Source organism: Panthera leo, chromosome B1 (genome assembly GCF_018350215.1).
Source record: "Panthera leo isolate Ple1 chromosome B1, P.leo_Ple1_pat1.1, whole genome shotgun sequence".
Classification (NCBI taxonomy): Eukaryota; Metazoa; Chordata; class Mammalia; order Carnivora; family Felidae; genus Panthera; species Panthera leo.
Genome location: NC_056682.1, coordinates 167,483,551 through 167,504,891, shown reverse-complemented (window position 1 = coordinate 167,504,891; position 21,341 = coordinate 167,483,551). Strand labels below are relative to the sequence as shown.

Genomic DNA, 21,341 nt, shown 5'->3' with positions numbered 1-21,341 from the left:
AGCCGGGGCGGAGGGGCGGCTCGCCAGCCAAGCAGAGCCCCCGAGTCTGGCTGGCAAAAGCGGAGGGGCCGGACGGACTGTGTTCCGACAGCAAGCGCGACTTAGCGTCTGGGAGGTCATAAGTTAACAGCTCTGCTCAGAAAGCGGGAAGGCTGGAGGACAAAGGGAGGGAGAGCTGCTGAGCCCCCGGACGGCAGAGCTCAGCTTGGCGGGGAACAAAGGCGCTTGCCAGCGCCATCTCCCCCGCCCATCCCCCAGCCAAAATCCCAAAGGGAACCAGTTCCTGCCAGGGAACTTGCTCGCCCCTCACAAACACCCAACTCTGTGCTTCTGCGGAACCAAACCTCCGGCACCAGATCTGACTCCCTCCCGCTGCCACAGGGCTCCTCCTGAAGTGGATCACCTAAGGAGAAGCGAGCTAAGCCTGCCCCTCCTGCCCCCGTGCACCTTGCCTACCCACCCCAGCTAATACGCCAGATCCCCAGCACCACAAGCCTGGCAGTGTGCAAGTAGCCCAGACAGGCCACGCCACCCTACAGTGAATCCCGCCCCTAGGAGAGGGGAAGAGAAGGCACACACCAGTCTGACTGTGGCCCCAGCGGTGGGCTGGGGGCAGACATCAGGTCGGACTGCGGCCCCGCCCACCAACTCCAGTTATACACCACAGCACAGGGGAAGTGCCCTGCAGGTCCTCACCACTCCAGGGACTATCCAAAATGACCAAACGGAAGAATTCCCCTCAGAAGAATCTCCAGGAAATAACAACAGCTAATGAACTGATCAAAAAGGATTTAAATAATATAACAGAAAGTGAATTTAGAATAATAGTCATAAAATTAATCGCTGGGCTTGAAAACACTATAGAGGACAGCAGAGAATCTCTTGCCACAGAGATCAAGGGACTAAGGAACAGTCACGAGGAGCTGAAAAGCGCTTTAAACGAAATGCAAAACAAAATGGAAACGACGATGCCTCGGATTGAAGAGGCAGAGGAGAGAATAGGTGAACTAGAAGATAAAGGTATGGAAAAAGAGGAAGCTGAGAGAAAGAGAGATAAAAAAATCCAGGAGTATGAGGGAAAAATTAGAGAACTAAGTGATACACTAAAAAGAAATAATTACACATAATTGGTATCCCAGAGAGGAAGAGAGAGGGAAAGGTGCTGAAGGGGTACTTGAAGAAATTATAGCTGAGAACTTCCCTGAACTGGGGAAGGAAAAAGGCATTGAAATCCAAGAGGCACAGAGAACTCCCTTCAGACGTAACTTGAATCGATCTTCTGCACGACATATCATAGTGAAACTGGCAAAATACAAGGATAAAGAGAAAATTCTGAAAGCAGCAAGGGATAAACGTGCCCTCACATATAAAGGGAGACCTATAAGACTCATGACTGATCTCTCCTTTGAAACTTGGCAGGCCAGAAAGGCTTGGCACGATATCTTCAGTGTGCTAAACAGAAAAAATATGCAGCCGAGAATCCTTTATCCAGCAAATCTGTCATTTAGAATAGAAGGAGAGATAAAGGTCTTCCCAAACAAACAAAAACTGAAGGAATTTGTCACCACGAAACCAGCCCTACAAGAGATCCTAAGGGGGATCCTGTGAGACAAAGTACCAGAGACATCACTACAAGCATAAAACATACAGACATCACAATGACTCTAAACCCGTATCTTTCTATGATAACACTGAATGTAAATGGATTAAATGCACCAACCAAAAGACATAGGGTATCAGAATGGATAAAAAAACAAGACCCATCTATTTGCTGTCTACAAGAGACTCATTTTAGATCTGAGGACACCTTTAGATTGAGAGTGAGGGGACGGAGAACTATTTATCATGCTACTGGAAGCCAAAAGAAAGCTGGAGTAGCCATACTTATATCAGACAAACTAGACTTTAAATTAAAGGCTGTAACAAGAGATGAAGAAGGGCATTATATAATAATTACAGGGTCTATCCATCAGGAAGAGCTAACAATTATAAATGTCTATGCGCTGAATACCGGAGCCCCCAGATATATAAAACAATTACTCATAAACATAAGCAACCTTATTGATAAGAATGTGGTCATTGCAGGGGACTTTAACACCCCACTTACAGAAATGGATAGATCATCTAGACACACAGTCAATAAAGAAACAAGGGCCCTGAATGATACACTGGATCAGATGGACTTGACAGATATATTTAGAACTCTGCATCCCAAAGCAACAGAATATACTTTCTTCTCGAGTGCACATGGAACATTCTCCAAGATAGATCATATACTGGGTCACAAAACAGCCCTTCATAAGTATAAAAGAATTGAGATCATACCAAGCATACTTTCAGACCACAATGCTATGAAGCTTGAAATCAACCACAGGAAAAAGTCTGGAAAAACTCCAAAAGCATGGAGATTAAAGAACACCCTACTAACGAATGAGTGGGTCAACCAGGAAATTAGAGAAGAAGTTAAAAAATATATGGAAACAAACGAAAATGAAAATACAACAATCCAAATGCTTTCGGATGCAGCGAAGGCAGTCCTGAGAGGAAAATACATTGCAATCCAGGCCTATCTCAAGAAACAAGAAAAATCCCAAATACAAAATCTAACAGCACACCTAAAGGAAATAGAAGCAGAACAAAAGTCAGCCTAAACCCAGCAGAAGAAGAGAAATAATAAAGATCAGAGCAGAAATAAACAATATAGAATCTGAAAAAACTGTAGAGCAGATTAACGAAACCAAGAGTTGGTTTTTTGAAAAAATAAACAAAACTGACAAACCTTTAGCCAGGCTTCTCAAAAAGAAAAGGGAGATGAGCCAAATAGATAAAATCATGAATGAAAATGGAATTATTACAACTAATCCCTCAGAGATACAATTATCAGGGAATACTATGAAAAATTATATGCCAACAAATTGGACAACCTGGAAGAAATGCACAAATTCCTAAACACCCACACTCTTCCAAAACTCAATCAGGAGGAAATAGAAAGCTTGAACTGACCCATAACCAGCGAAGAAATTGAATCGGTTATCAAAAATCTCCCAACAAATAAGAGTCCAGGACCAGATGGCTTCCCAGGGGAGTTCTACCAGACGTTTAAAGCAGAGATAATACCTATCCTTCTCAAGCTATTCCAAGAAATAGAAAGGGAAGGAAAACTTCCAGACTCATTCTATGAAGCCAGTATTACTTTGATTCCTAAACCAGACAGAGACCCAGTAAAAAAAGAGAACTACAGGCCAATATCCCTGATGAATATGGATGCAAAAATTCTCAATAAGATACTAGCAAATCGAATCCAACAGCATATAAAAAGAATTATTCACCATGATCAAGTGGGATTCATTCCTGGGACGCAGGGCTGGTTCAACATTCGCAAATCAATCAACGTGATACATCACATTAACAACAAAAAAAAGAGAAGAACCATATGATCCTGTGAATCCATGCAGAGAAGCCTTTGACAAAATCCAGCACCCTTTCTTAATAAAAACCCTTGAGAAAGTCGGGATAGAAGGAACATACTTAAAGATCATAAAAGCCATTTATGAAAAGCCCACAGCTAACATCATCCTCAATGGGGAAAAACTGAGAGCTTTTTCCCTGAGATCAGGAACACCACAGGGATGCCCACTCTCACCGCTGTTGTGTAACATAGTGCTGGAAGTTCTAGCATCAGCAATCAGACAACAAAAGGAAATCAAAGGCATCAAAATTGGCAAAGATGAAGTCAAGCTTTCGCTTTTTGCAGATGACATGATATTATACATGGAAAATCCAATAGACTCCACCAAAAGTCTGCTAGAACTGATACATGAATTCAGCAAAGTTGCAGGATACAAAATCAGTGTACAGAAATCAGTTGCATTCTTATACACTAACAATGAAGCAACAGAAAGACAAATAAAGAAACTGATCCCATTCACAATTGCACCAAGAAGCATAAAATACCTAGGAATAAATCTAACCAAAGATGTAAAAGATCTGTATGCTGAAAACTATAGAAAGCTTATGAAGGTAATTGAAGAAGATTTAAAGAAATGGAAAGACATTCCCTGCTCATGGATTGGAAGAATAAATATTGTTAAAATGTCAATACTACCCAAAGCTATCTACACATTCAATGCAATCCCAATCAAAATTGCACCAGCATTCTTCTCGAAACTAGAACAAGCAATCCTAAAATTCATATGGAACCACAAAAGGCCCCGAATAGCCAAAGTAATTTTGAAGAAGAAGACCAAAGCAGGAGGCATCACAATCCCAGACTTTAGCCTCTACTACAAAGCTGTCATCATCAAGACAGCATGGTATTGGCATAAAAACAGACACATAGACCAATGGAATAGAATAGAAACCCCAGAACTAGACCCACAAACGTATGGCCAACTCATCTTTGACAAAGCAGGAAAGAACATCCAATGGAAAAAAGACAGTCTCTTGAACAAATGGTGCTGGGAGGACTGGACAGCAACATGCAGAAGGTTGCAACTAGACCACTTTCTCACACCATTCACAAAAATAAACTCAAAATGGATAAAGGACCTGAATGTGAGACAGGAAACCATCAAAACCTTAGAGGAGAAAGCAGGAAAAGACCTCTCTGACCTCAGCCGTAGCAAACTCTTACTCGACACATCCCCAAAGGCAAGGGAATTAAAAGCAAAAATGAATTACTGGGACCTTATGAAGATAAAAAGCTTCTGCACAGCAAAGGAAACAACCAACAAAACGAAAAGGCAACCAACGGAATGGGAAAAGATATTTGCAAATGACATATCGGACAAAGGGCTAGTATCCAAAATCTATAAAGAGCTCACCAAACTCCACACCCGAAAAACAAATAATCCAGTGAAGAAATGGGCAGAAAACATGAATAGACACTTCTCTAAAGAAGACATCCGGATGGCCAACAGGCACATGAAAAGATGTTCAACGTCGCTCCTTATCAGGGAAATACAAATCAAAACCACATTCAGATATCACCTCACGCCAGTCAGAGTGGCCAAAATGAACAAATCAGGAGACTATAGATGCTGGAGAGGATGTGGAGAAATGGGAACCCTCTTGCACTGTTGGTGGGAATGCAAATTGGTGCAGCCGCTCTGGAAAGCAGTGTGGAGTTTCCTCAGAAAATTAAAAATAGACCTACCCTATGACCCAGCAATAGCACTGCTAGGAATTTACCCAAGGGATACAGGAGTACTGATGCATAGGGGCACTTGTACCCCAATGTTTATAGCAGCACTCTCAACAATAGCCAAATTATGGAAAGAGCCTAAATGTCCATCAACTGATGAATGGATAAAGAAATTGTGGTTTATATACACAATGGAATACTACGTGGCAATGAGAAAAATGAAATATGGCCTTTTGTAGCAACGTGGATGGAACTGGAGAGTGTGATGCTAAGTGCAATAAGCCATACAGAGAAAGACAGATACCATATGGTTTCACTCTTATGTGGATCCTGAGAAACGTAACAGAAACCCATGGGGGAGGGGAAGGAAAAAAAAAAAAAGAGGTTAGAGTGGGAGAGAGCCAAAGCATAAGAGACTGTTAAAAACTGAGAACAAACTGAGGGTTGATGGGGGGTGGGAGGGAGGGTAGGGTGGGTGATGGGTATTGAGGAGGGCACCTTTTGGGATGAGCACTGGGTGTTGTATGGAAACCAATTTGACAGTAAATTTCATATATTAAAAAAATACATAAATAAACATTAAAAAAAATAAATAAAGTGAATACAATCATTATATTTGCTGACCACCACCTGATTTCTAAGGTCATCTCCTCCCCTCCCTCCTTCACACTTTATGATCAAACAACACATGGCTACTTGTAGTTTTCTACACACACAGTGCTTCTCTTTTCTCTTTCTTAGATAAAGATCTCCCTTTTCCTCTGGCCATGGTGTCTTTCCCCCTTCCTATTTTCCTCAGCCTCATACCCTCTTACAAACCCCCATTTCTATTCAGCATTATTCAACAAATTTTTATTATATGATTTTTTCTGACCCAAGATATCACCTCCTGTGTGAATACATAACTATTGACTACATAACTATTGACTACACTTCCCTATAGTACCCTGTGATTACTTCTGAATTGCAATCATCTGTCCATTTGCGTCATAGAGTTAAGACAATGAACTCCTTGAGGGTGTAGACTGTCTTCATCTTATATTCTTAGGAACTAACACAGTGCCAGGGATAATAACACAGTACCGGATGCATAATAAATATGATTAAATGATAAAGTTAATAAATGACTGAGAAAGGGAACTATTAACCCTGAGCAGGAAATGTAACATTTCTTCCTGGAAAGCAGGAGAGAAAGAAAAGTGATTACATGTATCAGTAAGGATTCTGTCAGAACAAAAGAAGAAACCCCAGGTGTTTGGTATTGGAAGGGATTTAACACAGGGTGTTAGGACCAGGAGAGCAAAGATGTGGGGGTCCAGTGATCAGGTGTGATATGATCAATTATGGCAACAAGTCAAACTGAAAAATTAGCCAAGCCTTTATTCATTTGTTACCACAAGTGCAAGCCAGAAACAAAAGGAGACACTGGCTTCCCAGCGTTCTATTTTTCCTCCAGGACTGGCACTGGGCAGGGGTCAGGTGGATGTGATAAGGGTGGCACTACTGAGGAGTCCTGAACAAAAAGCTTTACCTTTTTTATGGACCCGTTAGCTGGCAAGCAGGACTCAGGGAAGAGCTAGCAGTGGAAAAGTCCGGAAAGTGAAGAGACACCCTACACCTCCTGATAACAGTGTCTGCAATATGTATATGAACATTGGCTGGTCCAGAGGAGCCTGACTTCTTGACTATCATTCCCTGCAATGAACTTCAATGCCCTGGCTATGCAGCAAGCCTGGTATGACGAGGGCAGCTTCCCCCTCCGAGGCCTGCTTGGCAAAGCCTTGTAATTGCCTAGGGTCCAGCCTGCATAATCACAGAGGATTTTGGTCTGGAGCTGGATACCTAACAGGAAAGCCTCTAGAATTTGAGAGTTTGATTTATATGGGGATTGTGGGAAAATGCCAGGTATCATCTTTACTGCCCGTAGCATCAAATTGGATGACCGATGAGAGAGTACCCCGAAGGTGGGAAAACCTCATGCAGATCTTCCTCAACTTATGATGGAGTTTTGTCCAGATAAACCCTTCATAAGATGAAAATATCCTAAGTTGGAAATGCATTGAACATACCTAACCCATCTGCCATCTTAGCTTAGCCTAGCCTACCTTACGTGTACCCAGAACACTTGTATTAGCCTACGGTTGGGTAAAGTCGTGAAACAGAAAGCCTATTTTATGTTAGTGTTGAATATCTCACGTGATCTATTGGGCATTGCACTGAAGGTGAAAACCAGAATAGTCATATGGGTACAGAAGGTTATAAGCATAGGGTTGTTTACCCTCACGATCACAGGCTGACTGGGAACTGCATCTTGCTGCAACTGCCCAACATCAGAGAGTATTGTACTGCAGGCATATTGCTGGCCTGGGAAGATCGAAATTCAGAACTTGAAGTACAGTTTCTACTGAATGTGTATCACTTTCACTCTTTCCTAAAGCCAAGAAGTTGTAAGTCAAATCATCCTAAGTTGGGGAGCATCTGTATGTGTCTTCTGCCAAAGCTCATGTTTGCCTACCACTGCCTAGGATGAATGATGCTTTCTGCTTCTTTTCAGCCTGCTGCGTCTTGCAGGAAAGACTTATTGGAATCTTACCTGGAATACTCTGGGGGAATTTCAGTAAATGTAATTCCAAGGTTTCTAGCTCGTGGGATGCAAAGTAACACACACAAAGGGGAATATGGTCCTGAGTTGTCAGTAAACAAATCTACACGGTACATGAAACAGAGTGTGGGGGCAAAGGGGAAGGAATATTTTTGCCAGATGAACTCAATATAATTTAAAAGCAACATTGGGAAGGCGTGGAGTTGGAGTGGGTGACTATTGGACAACAACAATGACCATTGAGAGAGACTAAAAGGAATGATAAGGTGAGATGGCCAGGAATAGTCCAAATGATTATCTAGAAAATGGGAACAGGTAATTCATTGATACCAAGAAATTTATAAAGTAAAAAGTTGGATCTTACTAATAATCAAAGAAATACACATAAATTTTGGTCACTTAATTTAACAAAGCCTTTTAGATGCTCTCAGTGCTGCTTTTATGTATGTGACTCAGTGTCCCAAATGTAGGACAATAGTTGTTACTTCCACCGTTACTGGTATCTACTGTTCTCAATGTTCTCAAAGACAATTTGTCAAAGTACATTAAGAACATCAAAACTGCTATTTTCTTTAGCTCCTAGGTTCTTTTTTTAGGAATTCATTCTAGAGAAAAACTTTGAGTTGCTGGTCACTAGCAGTCTAACTATCCACCAGTAAGGGAAAACTAAAAATAAATTGTAACATGTCTAAAAGGCAGGATATTATGATATCATTAAAAGTTAGACGTTGGAAATAAGTTCCGTGCCATAGACTAAATGCATTTTATGGGCATTTTGTGAAAATAATATGTACCATTTGTCTTTTATGTACATAGAAATAAGGTTGGGAGGAAAAGCACCAAAATCTTAATGGCAGTTTTTCTGTGCGATATTATAGGTTGATTTTCTCTCCACAGTTTGCTTTTGGTTTATTTTCATAAGTTGTGTAATAAAGATGTTTTACACTTATAAAAATTGAGTAGCTTTGAGAACCCATTTGATACTTTAGTTTATAAACTTGAAACCAAACTAATCAATGTAGTTGCGGGATTCTCCAGTTTTCTGGCTGCTCCCACAAGACCAAGGAAGAAATTAGGAAACCAAGAGTTGGTGTGGAACCAAGGTTGTATGCAGCTGAGCAAAGCAAGTTGGCAGAAGGTGCAGAGGACTTAGGGAGCTGAGGGTGAGACACTGATATCTGGCCTGAATAGTAACCAGAGTGAAGTATCTCAGGATGGGAAAAGCATACTGAAATACAAAAGGAAAGAATTGAAGAACAGATGACGCTAATGAAGTTTTTCTTTTGAGATGGAACAGTTCTGGTGACAGCAAAGTCCAAAGTGTGGCTGTAATAGTAACACACTTGACAGAAGAGAAATAAAGGCTAGGGCAGTGATCCAGGACCTCAGAGGCTGGAGCCCAGGACACACCATCTACGTGGGTATGTAGGTCCCTTGAGAAAAGAGCAGGACACAGTAAGGATCCTAAGTCCTCAGTGGATACAAAAGGGTCCCCTGGAGGATAGGGTGACAAGAAAGAGGGTAAAGGCATGGCCTGAGAAGCACGCAGGACGTGACAGTGGGAAAAAAGACAAGAATTGCAGTGCTGCCTCCATATTTGAAGTCCTCAGAGTTCTGTTTTTAACTAAAAAACCCACAAACAACAACAAAAAAACAAGTTTGATTTTAACATTTTTAATTACCATCACTTCTTAAAAGATTTGTTCAGATGTAACCAATTTTCCTGCGGTACCTTTATGATTACTTAGCTTCTGAAGGGGAAGAGGTTATACTATCAGTTAATTTACTTCCCAGCTATCATTGCAGTGATTAATGACTGGCCGTACAGAGAAGTGTGCTTTTAATTTTTTTTCTCATTAAAATTGTGCAGGGAATGTTGACAGAACCAATTGTACCTTAACAGGCATTTCAGGTTCAAGGATATTTGAGAACCATTCTGTGGATGGTTGCTCCAGTGAATAGATTTCAAATTATGTGAAATTGGTTTTATGTTAAAAGTGCAAGAGTTTGTCCTAAAAATACATTAATTTTATTAAATTGTTTAGAGGCTTGGAGTTCCCTTTGGACAGAGTCAGTTAACTTCTTGGGTAGGGACAGAAGGCAAGACTGCCTTTATTGCCTCCTCTGTGTACTGGGCTCGTGTGAAGTAATTCTCCAAGGTAATGGTAATCCATCCATTTTCAAAGTGGTCAAATAGGGGCAGGGGCTTCAGTGAATCAAACATACACAAAGTCAGTTATGGCCTCAAAAGACAGTGGTCAGGGAGAGACAGTGCTTTTAGTTTGAGCTCTTATCAGCATATTCTCAAGGTTAGAGCTATATGTCCAAGACATCTTCATCACTACCATTTCGGGACTTCAGTGCTCTTCTGTGTAGTGTCTTATGCCAACAGAGCAGCCTGAACTTCTTGAACAGTGGCTCAAGGTTTCAAGAGCCAGAAAGCAGAAGCAGCTAGTCCTCCTAAAGTTTGGGCTCAGAACCATGATGGTCATTTCCACCGTAAGTCACAAGTAGCCCAAATTCAAGAAGGGAAGTAACACATGTGTACAGAGAGGGAAGGAACTGTTGGCAGTGGCCATATTTCCTTAAAGATCCTATAAAAGGGGGAGGTGATGATGGGGAAGGGGTGTGTTATAGGGAGTATAGAAAAATAGTTGCTCTTAGCAGGCTGAGGAGAAGATTAGAAAATTACTTGGATGAGAAGATGGTATGATAGAAACAAGCACTACCTTTCTGGCATAGAAAATGATACAAGGACATAAAAATGATTAGACATGGAGAATGTTGTAGACTGAACTCTGCTCCCCTCTCCCCAATTTATATGCTGAAGTGTTAAAATGCAGAACTTCAGAATATGAATGTAGTTGTGGATAGGGCCTTTAAGGTAAAATGAGGTCACATGGGTGGGCCTTAATCCAGTATGATTAGTGTCCTTTAAAGAAGTGAATGTTAAAACATAGAAAACAGACCAAGGAAAGAATATGCGAGAACATGAGAAGGCAGCCACCTGCAAACCAACCAGAGAGGTCTCAGAAGAAACCAAACCTGCTAACACCTTGATCTTGGACTTCAGACACCCTGTCTGTGCAACTTCATGATAGCAACCCTAACAAAGCAATGCAATCAGTATCTTCAAGACATTTAACTCCACTGAAGATATAGACAAATACGTATGCATCTTTAATACCTACAACAGGAGTAGATACAGGATGCCATGGAAACATATAAAAATGGCTTGGATTCTCTTACTTTATATTTTTTTATTAGCATAAAGTCTCATTGCTTTTTCTGATGATAAATAAATATATACTTCAGATATAAAACACTGAAATAAAATAGATGCCCACCATACATTAGTTCTTCAAGATACTGCCAATCTATTGTATACATACATAATATTGTTCCCTCTTCTACCCAGGGAAGGAAAAAAAGTAGAAAGCCAGAGTGGAAGAATCTGGAAAATAAACAAACACCTCTACTGACCCACTCCTAGAGATGCGAGTTGCAATGGAGACCTGGTGTTGGCGGATGTAGGTCACTTAAGAGAGAAGATGGTTCACCACCCCAGGACTGCTGGCTCTGAAGTTCTGTGCAGCTGTGCACATGATCCAGGATGTTTCTGGTGACAATGTTAAAGTATTCTGGATTAGTTTATTCTGCTCAAAAAGAATCTCCTCAAGGTTAGTTTAAACTGTGGTTGAGAGCAAAGATCAGCAGATAGAATTTTTCATTATTTTAAGACAAGAATTTATGAAAATAAAATGTTTAAGTAAATACTAATGGCTATTGAAGGGAGCCATTTTATCAAAGTTCATACATGAGAAAAGACTTATGGAATAGTGTATGCTGCAGGGAATTTAATTTGGGAAATCTTCCTGGAAGTGGTATTTCTAATAAGATAAGTAAGCATTAATTCAGACCAGGGAGGAATTATTTATATTTCTGATTTATCATTTTAATTAAGCATTGTTTCTTAATAGCACTCATGACTCAGAGCAGATAAATAAGGTAAATATAAGTTACAGGTGTGCAGAGTATGACACCAGCCTCTGTGGTTCCTTGCAGAGGGACAAACCAAGGGTCATATCCAAGTAGATATAAAATAAATGCTTTTGTTGTCAGTGTTTACAGAAATAATGCTAGGAATAAAAATATCATTGCACATTCTATATATTTTTTGGACTCTCCACAGTAGTAGAGATTCCCAGTGTTCTTCTGGGAAAATGAAGAATATCAAACATAAAACCACTAAACAGCATTTTGGGACCTCTACAAATAATCAAATTCTGAGAGAATCCAAGAAATGTGGAAAGATTCTGTAAAAGTTCCTCTAATACACTTTTGACAAAAGAACAATCTTGCTTGTACTTGTACTGGCTTCTCTCTCCTTTTCGTCTGTTCCACAGATGACCCTTGGAGGGGAGTTCATGATGGCCACTTATCTACGTGCCCCCCACTTTTTATTAAATAGGGATAAATTCCATAGATTCCATACTTTAAAGAGCAAGACAGATTGCAGGGCCTATTTAGGCAGTGAGCTCGCTGCACCTTGTTTTGGGCAGAAACCGAGGCTGTGCCCACCTTGCATGAGGTCACGAGGTCACCAAGAAGGCCCTCTGCCTGCTCTGCCTTTGCCTGCTGTTCTTTAGCACTCCTTAATTGTCCCCCTGCTTTTGCACCAGTTTATCAGGAGTCCAAGTGCTAAACAACACGATCTAACTGGCTGATCCCGGCTCACTTGCCACTAGCTGCCAGGAGTGAGAGAGAGAGGCTAGAACTCCCTGCTTTGGCAGATGGCGGTGGGTGGGGGATACTTTGAATATAAGAAAGAGGTTTAGCTGCTTGGTAGACAAATAATTCAACTTCAACAAAGACCTTTATTTCGAATTCATAAAATTGTGTTAATATTTCTAGTAACACTTCAAAAAAACCTTTAGTTAGCCTTGACATGATCCCCTCATCAACTGCATTACTATTTCAAAACAATTGTTTTCCACTAAGTATGTATATCAGTTAAGGTCATCTTCCTTTACTCATAATTTTATTCATGATTTAATGGAAAAGCAAATAGTCTATCTTAAAAGCTCATCCTGGAGGATCTATTACAGCCGGCACAAGTATCCACTTACTAATTACTATGTTCCTGGCACCAGGTTAGGTAATTTATGTGCAACATCTTATCTAGACCTCACAAGGACCTTACAAACTCTGCATCATTCACTCCATTTTCCGTGTGAAAAAGTCAGCAAGCTGTTTACCTGCAGAAACCAGGACCAGAATCTAGGATTCCTCCCTCCCTCTCTTCCTTCCTTCCTTCCCATTACCTCCCTTCCTCCCTCCCTCCCTCCCTTTCTACTTTCCTTTTATATTTCTTTCCTCTTTCCTTCATTCTTCTTTCTTTGACATCAATGTCCTTGTATGTATTTTTACCACTTTGCATGGATAATTAGCAGTGTAAAAGCCCATGAATCCTATATTCATGAAAAAAAGTTTTTTTTTTCCCTGAAAATATGTAGTCGGTTACCACCATCTTGGATTCTCTGTGACATAGTCTGGTTGGCTTTTAAACTTTGTTTTTTTAAATCATTCCAAACTTCCATTTAGAAATGAAAACTGATTTGAAAAGCTGCGAATCCTTGACTGAGTCGCTGAGAAATGGTATGGAACGTACAGTGCTCTGTTAGCCAATTTGACAATAAATCATGTTAAAAAAACAAAACAAAACATACAGTGCTCTAAGAAAGAGAGGAGCAGGAGACTGTCACTGTGGTCTCACAGTTGACGTTCTTCACTGGGAACCAGAGCAGAGTAGGAAAACATCTGCCCTCAAATGTTGCAAAGGCCACTGCCCTAGTTAAACTGTTGTGAACTGGGGCATTTGAGTCTAAGTAATTCAGGACTTTTATTTTCAGCACATGTCCCCAATCATTCCTGTAAAAATGAAGGCCATTTCTTGACTCCAAATGTGCCATTTACCCTTAGCACGTAGTCTGTAACTTTTATCCAACCAGTAAAGACAGAAAAGTGGGAAAATGTTACATTCTCAGATAAAAGAATTTGAAAGCATTCGAGAAGGGATAGTGAAAAGGTTTGTCAGAGTCCATTAAACTAAAAACATATATTTCTAGTTGTGCATCTCGAGTGTGCTTCCTTTCCCTTTACCATTTATTCTGTAACATATACTCTACTGAAAATAAATAAATTTCACCATTTATTAGAAAATAAAAATATTGCTATTTCATACAAATCTATAGAATACACTCACTCCTTGGAATGGAGGAAGAGGCCTATGTTTTCTGAGATTTTCCTCTCTAAATGCTAACTAGATCTGCATATGCACAGCATATTCCTGCTAGAGTTCAGAAGTGGACCCAGGGGTCATGCAATTAACATTTTACTTCTTTCAAATATTCTGGATTCTTCTTCTGTACTATTATTCTCCATCAGGTAAAGGTTTTTGGTTCTGTCTAGTTGACCAAGGTTGAAGGGAAAGTATAAATCTGAGTAGAATAAATAGTAGACATGTTGGTGACCATGAAGATGCAGTGAGGGTTTTTGCTCAGTAATCGGCAATATTATGTTGCGGTGTTGTGGTTATGCACTCTGGAGTCAGACTTCCCTGATTCAAATCCTGCTTGCTGGTTAAATAACCCTGAGCAAGTGATTTAGCTTTTCGGTAACTCAGTAGCCTCATCTGTAAAATGGACCTGATGATAAGAGTACTTCATAAAATTACTGTAAAGAGTAAGTGAGTTTATAATGTCAAGCATCTAAGTCAGTCCATAGTAAGTCCTCAGTTAATATCAGAAGTATAAGAATTTAATACATATATTTTCTCATGTTACAATTCTTCAAAATTATTTTTATATAGTTACCTAGCATTCAACCATAGAGATGAAAAATAATTGATTTAACTCACTGCTTATTGTAATACATTTTTGGATTATTTCCAACTCTTCATGACTATATATTTGCTTATTTTTTTCAGATTAACCTTAAAATCACTTTGCCAACTTCCAATAAAAATATTCTAAGAATTTTAGTTGGAATTATATTAAGTCTATACAGTTATTTTGGGGACATTCTTTTACAAAGTTCAGTATCTTGTCCTGGGCTATAGCATACCCATCTGCAGATTCTGGTCTTCTTAAAAAGTGAATCTTGTATTTTGTAATTATTTTCATGGAAATCATATATTTTTATTTTAACATTAATTGTCATGTATTTCATAATTTTGCCATTAGGAACTATTAAATAGAATTTATTCTTATTTCTTGCTGTTATGAAATATTTAGTATTTTGTTTTGTGGCTATTTATAAGGAGGTTATAGTTTGTCATAGTAAAAACATCAAACCTTTTCTGCGTATGACTGTTTCTATGCCTAGAAAAATGTTGGCTTACATCCTGAATTTAGAGCAATTTTTACCTATAACTTATTTTAGTAAAAGCACTTTTGAAAAATAAGTTTGAAGTCTGTAATGTAAATGCACCGCTAAACAATAGGTCGATTTTATAAATAAATCATTTAAATAAACAGCATGCTTACTTCATGTCTCTTAAACAAAGAGTCCGCAGGACCATCTCAGTTCAAATAGAAGGAGCAAGAACTGAAGAGAATTCCACACTTCACTAACAGGTCCATTAATTGGTTATAAACTACAAAAGCTCAACATTTACTAAAGTACAGCCTTCTTTGTAGAAAGAGGTACCTTAGTATCTTTCTCACGCTTTGTAATTGTCTTGTTTATTTATTGTTTACTTGTTTATTACCTATTCCCCACCCCACTCCCATTGCCACTGTAATTTCTATTACAGCTGGAACAAACTTGGTTGTCTTCTTTACTATGAGGATAAACTCCAGTCTCATTCATTGATTCATTGATTGATTGATTGATTCATTCACTCATTCAATATATATGTATTAATCTGCTATTCTTGTTAGGAACTGTTGTTTATAGAGACAAGGTCTCTGGACTCAAAGTGTTTAGAGATAGAAAGCAAACAAGCAAATAATAACATAATTTCAGGTAATTGTAAGAACTGTAGGGGTGTAAGGCAATAGAATAGACTGAGCAAAGTGGGGAAGTGTACTGTTTCAGAAAGAATTGCCGGTAAAGGTCTCTCTAAGGAAGTAAAACATGAACAGAGACCTGACTAAGATGGAAGATTTAGAGGGAGAAATATTGCAGGTAGACTGAACAGTAAAGATCTTGAGGTGGATAAACATGGTGGTCCAAGAAGTGGCAATAATACCAGGGAACAAAGGAGAAAATGGAAGAAGATGAGGCCAGAAAGGCAAAACACGATCAGGTCATGCAGTGAAGTCCTTCATCTCTCCAGTAGTGCTTTGCAAACTTTGTGGTGCATACAAATCATCTAGGATCTTGTTAAAACACAGACTCTGGTTCAGTTGGTCTGGGGCAAGGGCTGGGATTCTGAATTTCTAACAATATTTCAAAGGATGCTAATGCTGCTGTTCTGAAGACCTCTCTTTGAATAATAAACTTCTGAGCTATGAGAAAACTGTTGGATTTTATTGTAAATATGAAGTAAAGCCATAAAGGGGCCTTGGAGTTGGGATAAACAACTGATTTACCTTTTTAAAGGACCACGAAGCCTGCTGTTTGTAGAAAAGTCTATTGGGGAGAAAGTATGGAAGCTAAAGACCAATAAGAAGATCGCTTCAGTTAGGTAACAGATGATCATGACTTGAAATAGGGCATGCAGTGATACATTTTGATTACAGAGTCAACAGGATGTTCTGGTGGATTGGATGTTGGAAGTAAAAGTCAGGGTGATGAAGACAGACTACTAGTTTTTAGACTGAGCAACTGGGTGATTTGTGGTTCCTTTCAAGAGCTTAGGGGAGACTGCTAGATAGGAGATGGAAGTTTGGGAGTCATTAGATTTTAAAGCTATGCAATTAAATGAGCTCATCTAGTAAGTGAGTATATATAAAGAAGCGATTTGAGATTCAGAAGAGGAAGAAAGCCCAAAGAGATGGAGAAGGAGCCACCAGTGACATAAAGGGTGGGGGGGAGGAGAACATCAGATGCCCCCAGAAGTCTAGTGAAGAAGTGCTTTGGCACAGGGGCAGAAGGAAATTGATGAGGAGGATAACCAAATACCTGTGAGAGTCCAAATAAAATGAATTAGAATTGACCACTGGATTTTGCAAGATATGGAGGTTATTGCTGATTTGAAAAAGGTGGCCTTGATGAATAGGGTACTGAATCTTGGCTGGACTGTAAGAAAGAGAATGGGTGCTGGGAGAGACAATAGACACTTCTTTCAAAGATTTTTATTACAGAAATGGGTCATAACTTGAAAATGATAGTGAATCAAAGGATTTTTATTTATTTATTGTTTAATTTTTAAATGTTCTTATTTATTTTTGAGACAGAGAGAGACAGAGCATGAGCAGGGGAGGGGCAGAGAGAGGGGGAGACACAGACTCCAGGCTCTGAGCTGTCAGCACAGAGCCCTAAGCGGGGCTCAAACCCACGGAGTGTGAGATCATGACCCGAGCCGAAGTTGGACACCCAACTGACTGAGCCACCCAGGCGCCCCTCAAAGGATTTTTATTTAAAGATAAGAGATAATGAGACATGTTTATGTTCTGACATGAATGACAGGTATGAAACTGTAATTTCTCATATGAAATATACATTTGGTCTTTACCCCTGTTTCCTTACAAAACTCCTAAAACCCTTGAAATTTCCTAAAGATGTCTTTTGTTATGTTAATAAGGTGACTTTTGGAGAGGCCCCAGACTGGGGCCTGGATGCCAAGGGAACCAAACCTGTGAACAGAGAGTTGAACTTTCAGTCCTTCCCATTACCCAGGCTCCTGGGAGGAAAGAGGGACTGGAGAATGAATTCAATACCAATGGCCAGTGACTGAATCAATCATGCTTATGTAATGAACCCTCCATAAAAACTCAAAAGGATCAGGGAGCTTCTGGTTTGGTGAACCTGTGGAGTTACTGAGACAATGACACCCCTTGAGAGAGCACCGGGGCTCGGTGTCCTTTCCTCATTCCTTGCATCTCTTCCTCCTGGCTGTTCCTCAGTTATATCCTTTTATAATAAACTGGTAAATCCAGTAAGTACAATGTTTCTCTGGGTTCTGTGAGCTGGCCCAGCAAAATTAATCAAACCCAAGGAGGAGATCATTGGAACCTCTAATCTATAACCAGTTTGTCAGAAACAGAGGTGACAACCTGGAATTTCAATTGGCATCTGAAATGGGGGCTGAGAGCAGACTTGTGGGACTGAGCCTATAACCCATGGGATGTGACACTCTCACCAGGTGGATAGTGTCAGAACTGAGTCAAATTGGAAGGCTCCAGCTGGTGTTGGAACATTGCTTGGTGGAGTGGGATAAACCCCTACACACTGGAATTGGAGTCAGAATTTAAACAGATCAAGAGGAAAACGTTAGTTACATAGGTGGAAAGGCTGGCTGTGAAGAGAGGAGACTGTGTCAGGAGGGAATGTGGAATACGCTTGTGTGTGTGTACACACTCTCTGTATGTACATACACACACACACACACACACACATACACATATATATGCAAAGCTGCATGTAGGCTGTTAGATCTGGTGGTAGGAAGATGCAGCACTTTTCTTCTGGATGTTTTAATTTTTCAATAAAATGTGAAGAAAGGTCATCAACCAACAGTGAGAAATGAGGAAGGAGTATTGGAGATGTAAGCAGTGAAGAAATGGTGTGATATAATCATCTCGGAAGGTGTAAAAACAAATGCAGCAGGGTAATGTAGTAGGATTCAAAAGGCAGAACTGTGGAGCCATTTAGGATATAGAAATATAATTAAAGTGAGACAAGTGGGATTTCCTCTCATCACATTTATATACTTAGAGAGCAAATGGTAAGGTTACTGAGGACACATGAGAGAAAGAAATTATGATATAATTTCATGGCATCTAAACCAAGAAAGAAGGAGGTGAGGGCTTGAAAAGTGGTGAATTAGTGGATTGTTCAAATGGGACCAAAAAACAATTGTTACAGTAAATGAATTGAAAAACAGGAGGTTCTTTGAGTTCTCAGGTAAATAAAACCCTATATAACCCTCCCCTGCAATTCTCCAAAGGTACTGGACAGTATGACCTTCACCATGTGAACATAGCTTGAATTGTCGTGAATGTTTCTCAAAAGGCTCACCATTGATTTGCTTTGTGCAGTCATTAAATGATTTTATGTACATAAAATTTCTTAAAAATAGATCCGTTGAGAAAGGCAGGGTCCATCCATAACAACAATATCCCCTTTTATTTTAAAGTATTTTAAAATGTTTTAATGTATCAACGCAAAAAGCAAAAACATCATTCAAACCAAACAAGTTATTAGAGCACCATCCTTAAGTGCTGTTTTGTCACTTTGCTTATTATTCTCTCAATAATAATAAAGCAGAAATCACATCACCAAATATGAATGCTAACACATTTCCAGGATAATGTGAACAGGAAACAAATAGAATCTTGAAACATCATCTCAAATACTACTCAGAAAACTGTGAGGAGGGCAAAAAGTCCATAAAGTAAGGCACAAGGGTAGGCAATGAGAAGCTGCTGTCCTTCCATGTTCAAGGCTGAAATGAAGATTTTGGAAGCTGAGAGACTACACCAGCCAACGATGACCAGTGCCAACACAGTTCCAAAGGTGCCCCTATAGCAAAGACAAAAGAGATGATTACCTTATGTCAAGAGGAAAAAGAGATTATTGAATCAGAGCTGCTTCTGAAATGTCCTTGGTACAATATTTATAACTACTTTCTCCATTTGTAAAATGAGGGTGAGGAACTGTATGAACTCAAAGGCCTTGCCCACCTTGAAAATCTGTGAGTCAAATTCCCCGTCGGAGGTAAACATTTTGTGTTTTGGTAAAGCTTAAACTAATAGAAATACAAAAATTCACCTGCAGTCACTCTCATCTGTCAACATTCAAATCCGAGTTCCTGAAAACCTTTTATATAAATTATGTTTAGGGTATTCTTTTATAATTACAGATTCCTTTTCCCACACTTTCTTCCCAAATTTATTCCCAGTGTGAGCAGAAAGACAACTGGATTTGCACTCCAGTAGGGTGCCCGGTCACCGCTCCCGGGCCCACTTCTCAGGTTCCTATCTGAGACAGCAAAGCCTGACATAATTCAAGGAGAGAACACATATATGTATGTGGCCTCCCACCTCTTCTCTGAAGATTCTTTTTGTAGGTGTATTGTGGGTCTTTTAGAATATTGGAATGGATTTGTTCAAGTTGGTATCTTCAAAAATAACTGTGGAGGCAATTGGCTCTTTAGGAAGAAATGGGCAAATAAGGCTAAGTCTAGCCACCTTGGGGATAAAAGAGGAGGTGTGGATAGTAAAGAGTGAATTTCTTTCCATATGTGCAAAACAGAATGCGTTATTTAGAAAAATAAGCTATAAGAGCTAGGAAAGATCAGGAGATCTCTAGTCCCCAGCTTTAGATGAGTGAAGTGACACGAGGAAAATTGCATGTAAAATGGGCATTAGGTCAAGATCTCCTAATTCCTACTGGCACATAGCTCCTTTCACCATCGAACAGCAGTCTCACTCGATCCTGGTATTCTGAAGTTGAGAATTTTGTTTACTATTTGTAAGAAAGACAAAAATACTTACGTTTCAAAACTGAACCAGAGAAAAATAAGTGAAAACTACAATGTAGCTTATAATATCTTAGATTATAAATAAACCAAAAACATTTAAAATGCTCTCGAATGAATATTATATCCCTTGGTTTAATTAATATCTATTAGGAATAATTTATAGGTTGATCTAATATACAGGTTTATGAACAAAAGTATAAAATTATATATATGATTGATTTGAGTGATATAGTAATATACCCAAAAGGGAAAATTCAGTTTAATAGTCCTCGGGGTCAGAGAGTTTACTCTCCTTTAATATAATTTAAAAGATTTCTAAATCGTCCTTTATAATTCAGAATGAAAATCTAATGAAAAAAGGTCCAGACTTCTGATGATTCTCAAAATCCAAATATTTCAGTTTTATTTTCTTCCCCTAATAATCTGGAGTCAGATGCCCCAAACCTCAACTTTGCTGGAAATAATGTTTTAAACTTAAATTTTTTAAATGGTATATCATCATAGCATTCTTTGGTAAAAGCATTAAACAGAACAGAAGTTGCAGGACTAAACTCTGTATTAACTTGTCAACTGTCTAAACCAAACAACTTAATAAATGGGAAAGCTTGCTAAAGAACATGATATACAAAAAGTGGCATTTTTCCATGGATAAAACTCAGTAAGTATACCTGTAACTCACACTGTATGTACACATTCAAGGTGTCCATTTTCTGTTACATTTCTTTCTTTAATGTTGAATACTTGCTGATAAACTGTTTGCTCTAAGCTATTCTCAAGAATGACACTTTAAAAATTAAACCATATTGGAGAGGCTGGGTGGCTCAGTTGGTTAAGCATCCAACTTCGGCTCAGGTCATGCACGGTTCATGGGTTCAAGCTCCACATCAGGCTCTGCACTGATAGCGTGGAGCCTGGAGCCTGCTTTGGATTCTGTGTCTCCCTCT

At 39.4% G+C, this 21,341-nt stretch overlaps 1 protein-coding gene across 1 annotated transcript in view; it reads right to left on the bottom strand.

Annotated features, from left to right (window-relative positions):
* Positions 1-19,038: 19,038 nt before the first annotated feature.
* Positions 19,039-21,341, bottom strand: part of YIPF7 (Yip1 domain family member 7) — a 41,287-nt gene continuing 38,984 nt past the window's right edge. The window contains exon 8 of the mRNA XM_042936482.1: positions 19,039-19,436. Coding sequence (XP_042792416.1) covers positions 19,274-19,436 — 163 coding nt within the window. The 3' untranslated portion in view covers positions 19,039-19,273. The remainder of the gene's footprint in view (positions 19,437-21,341) is intronic.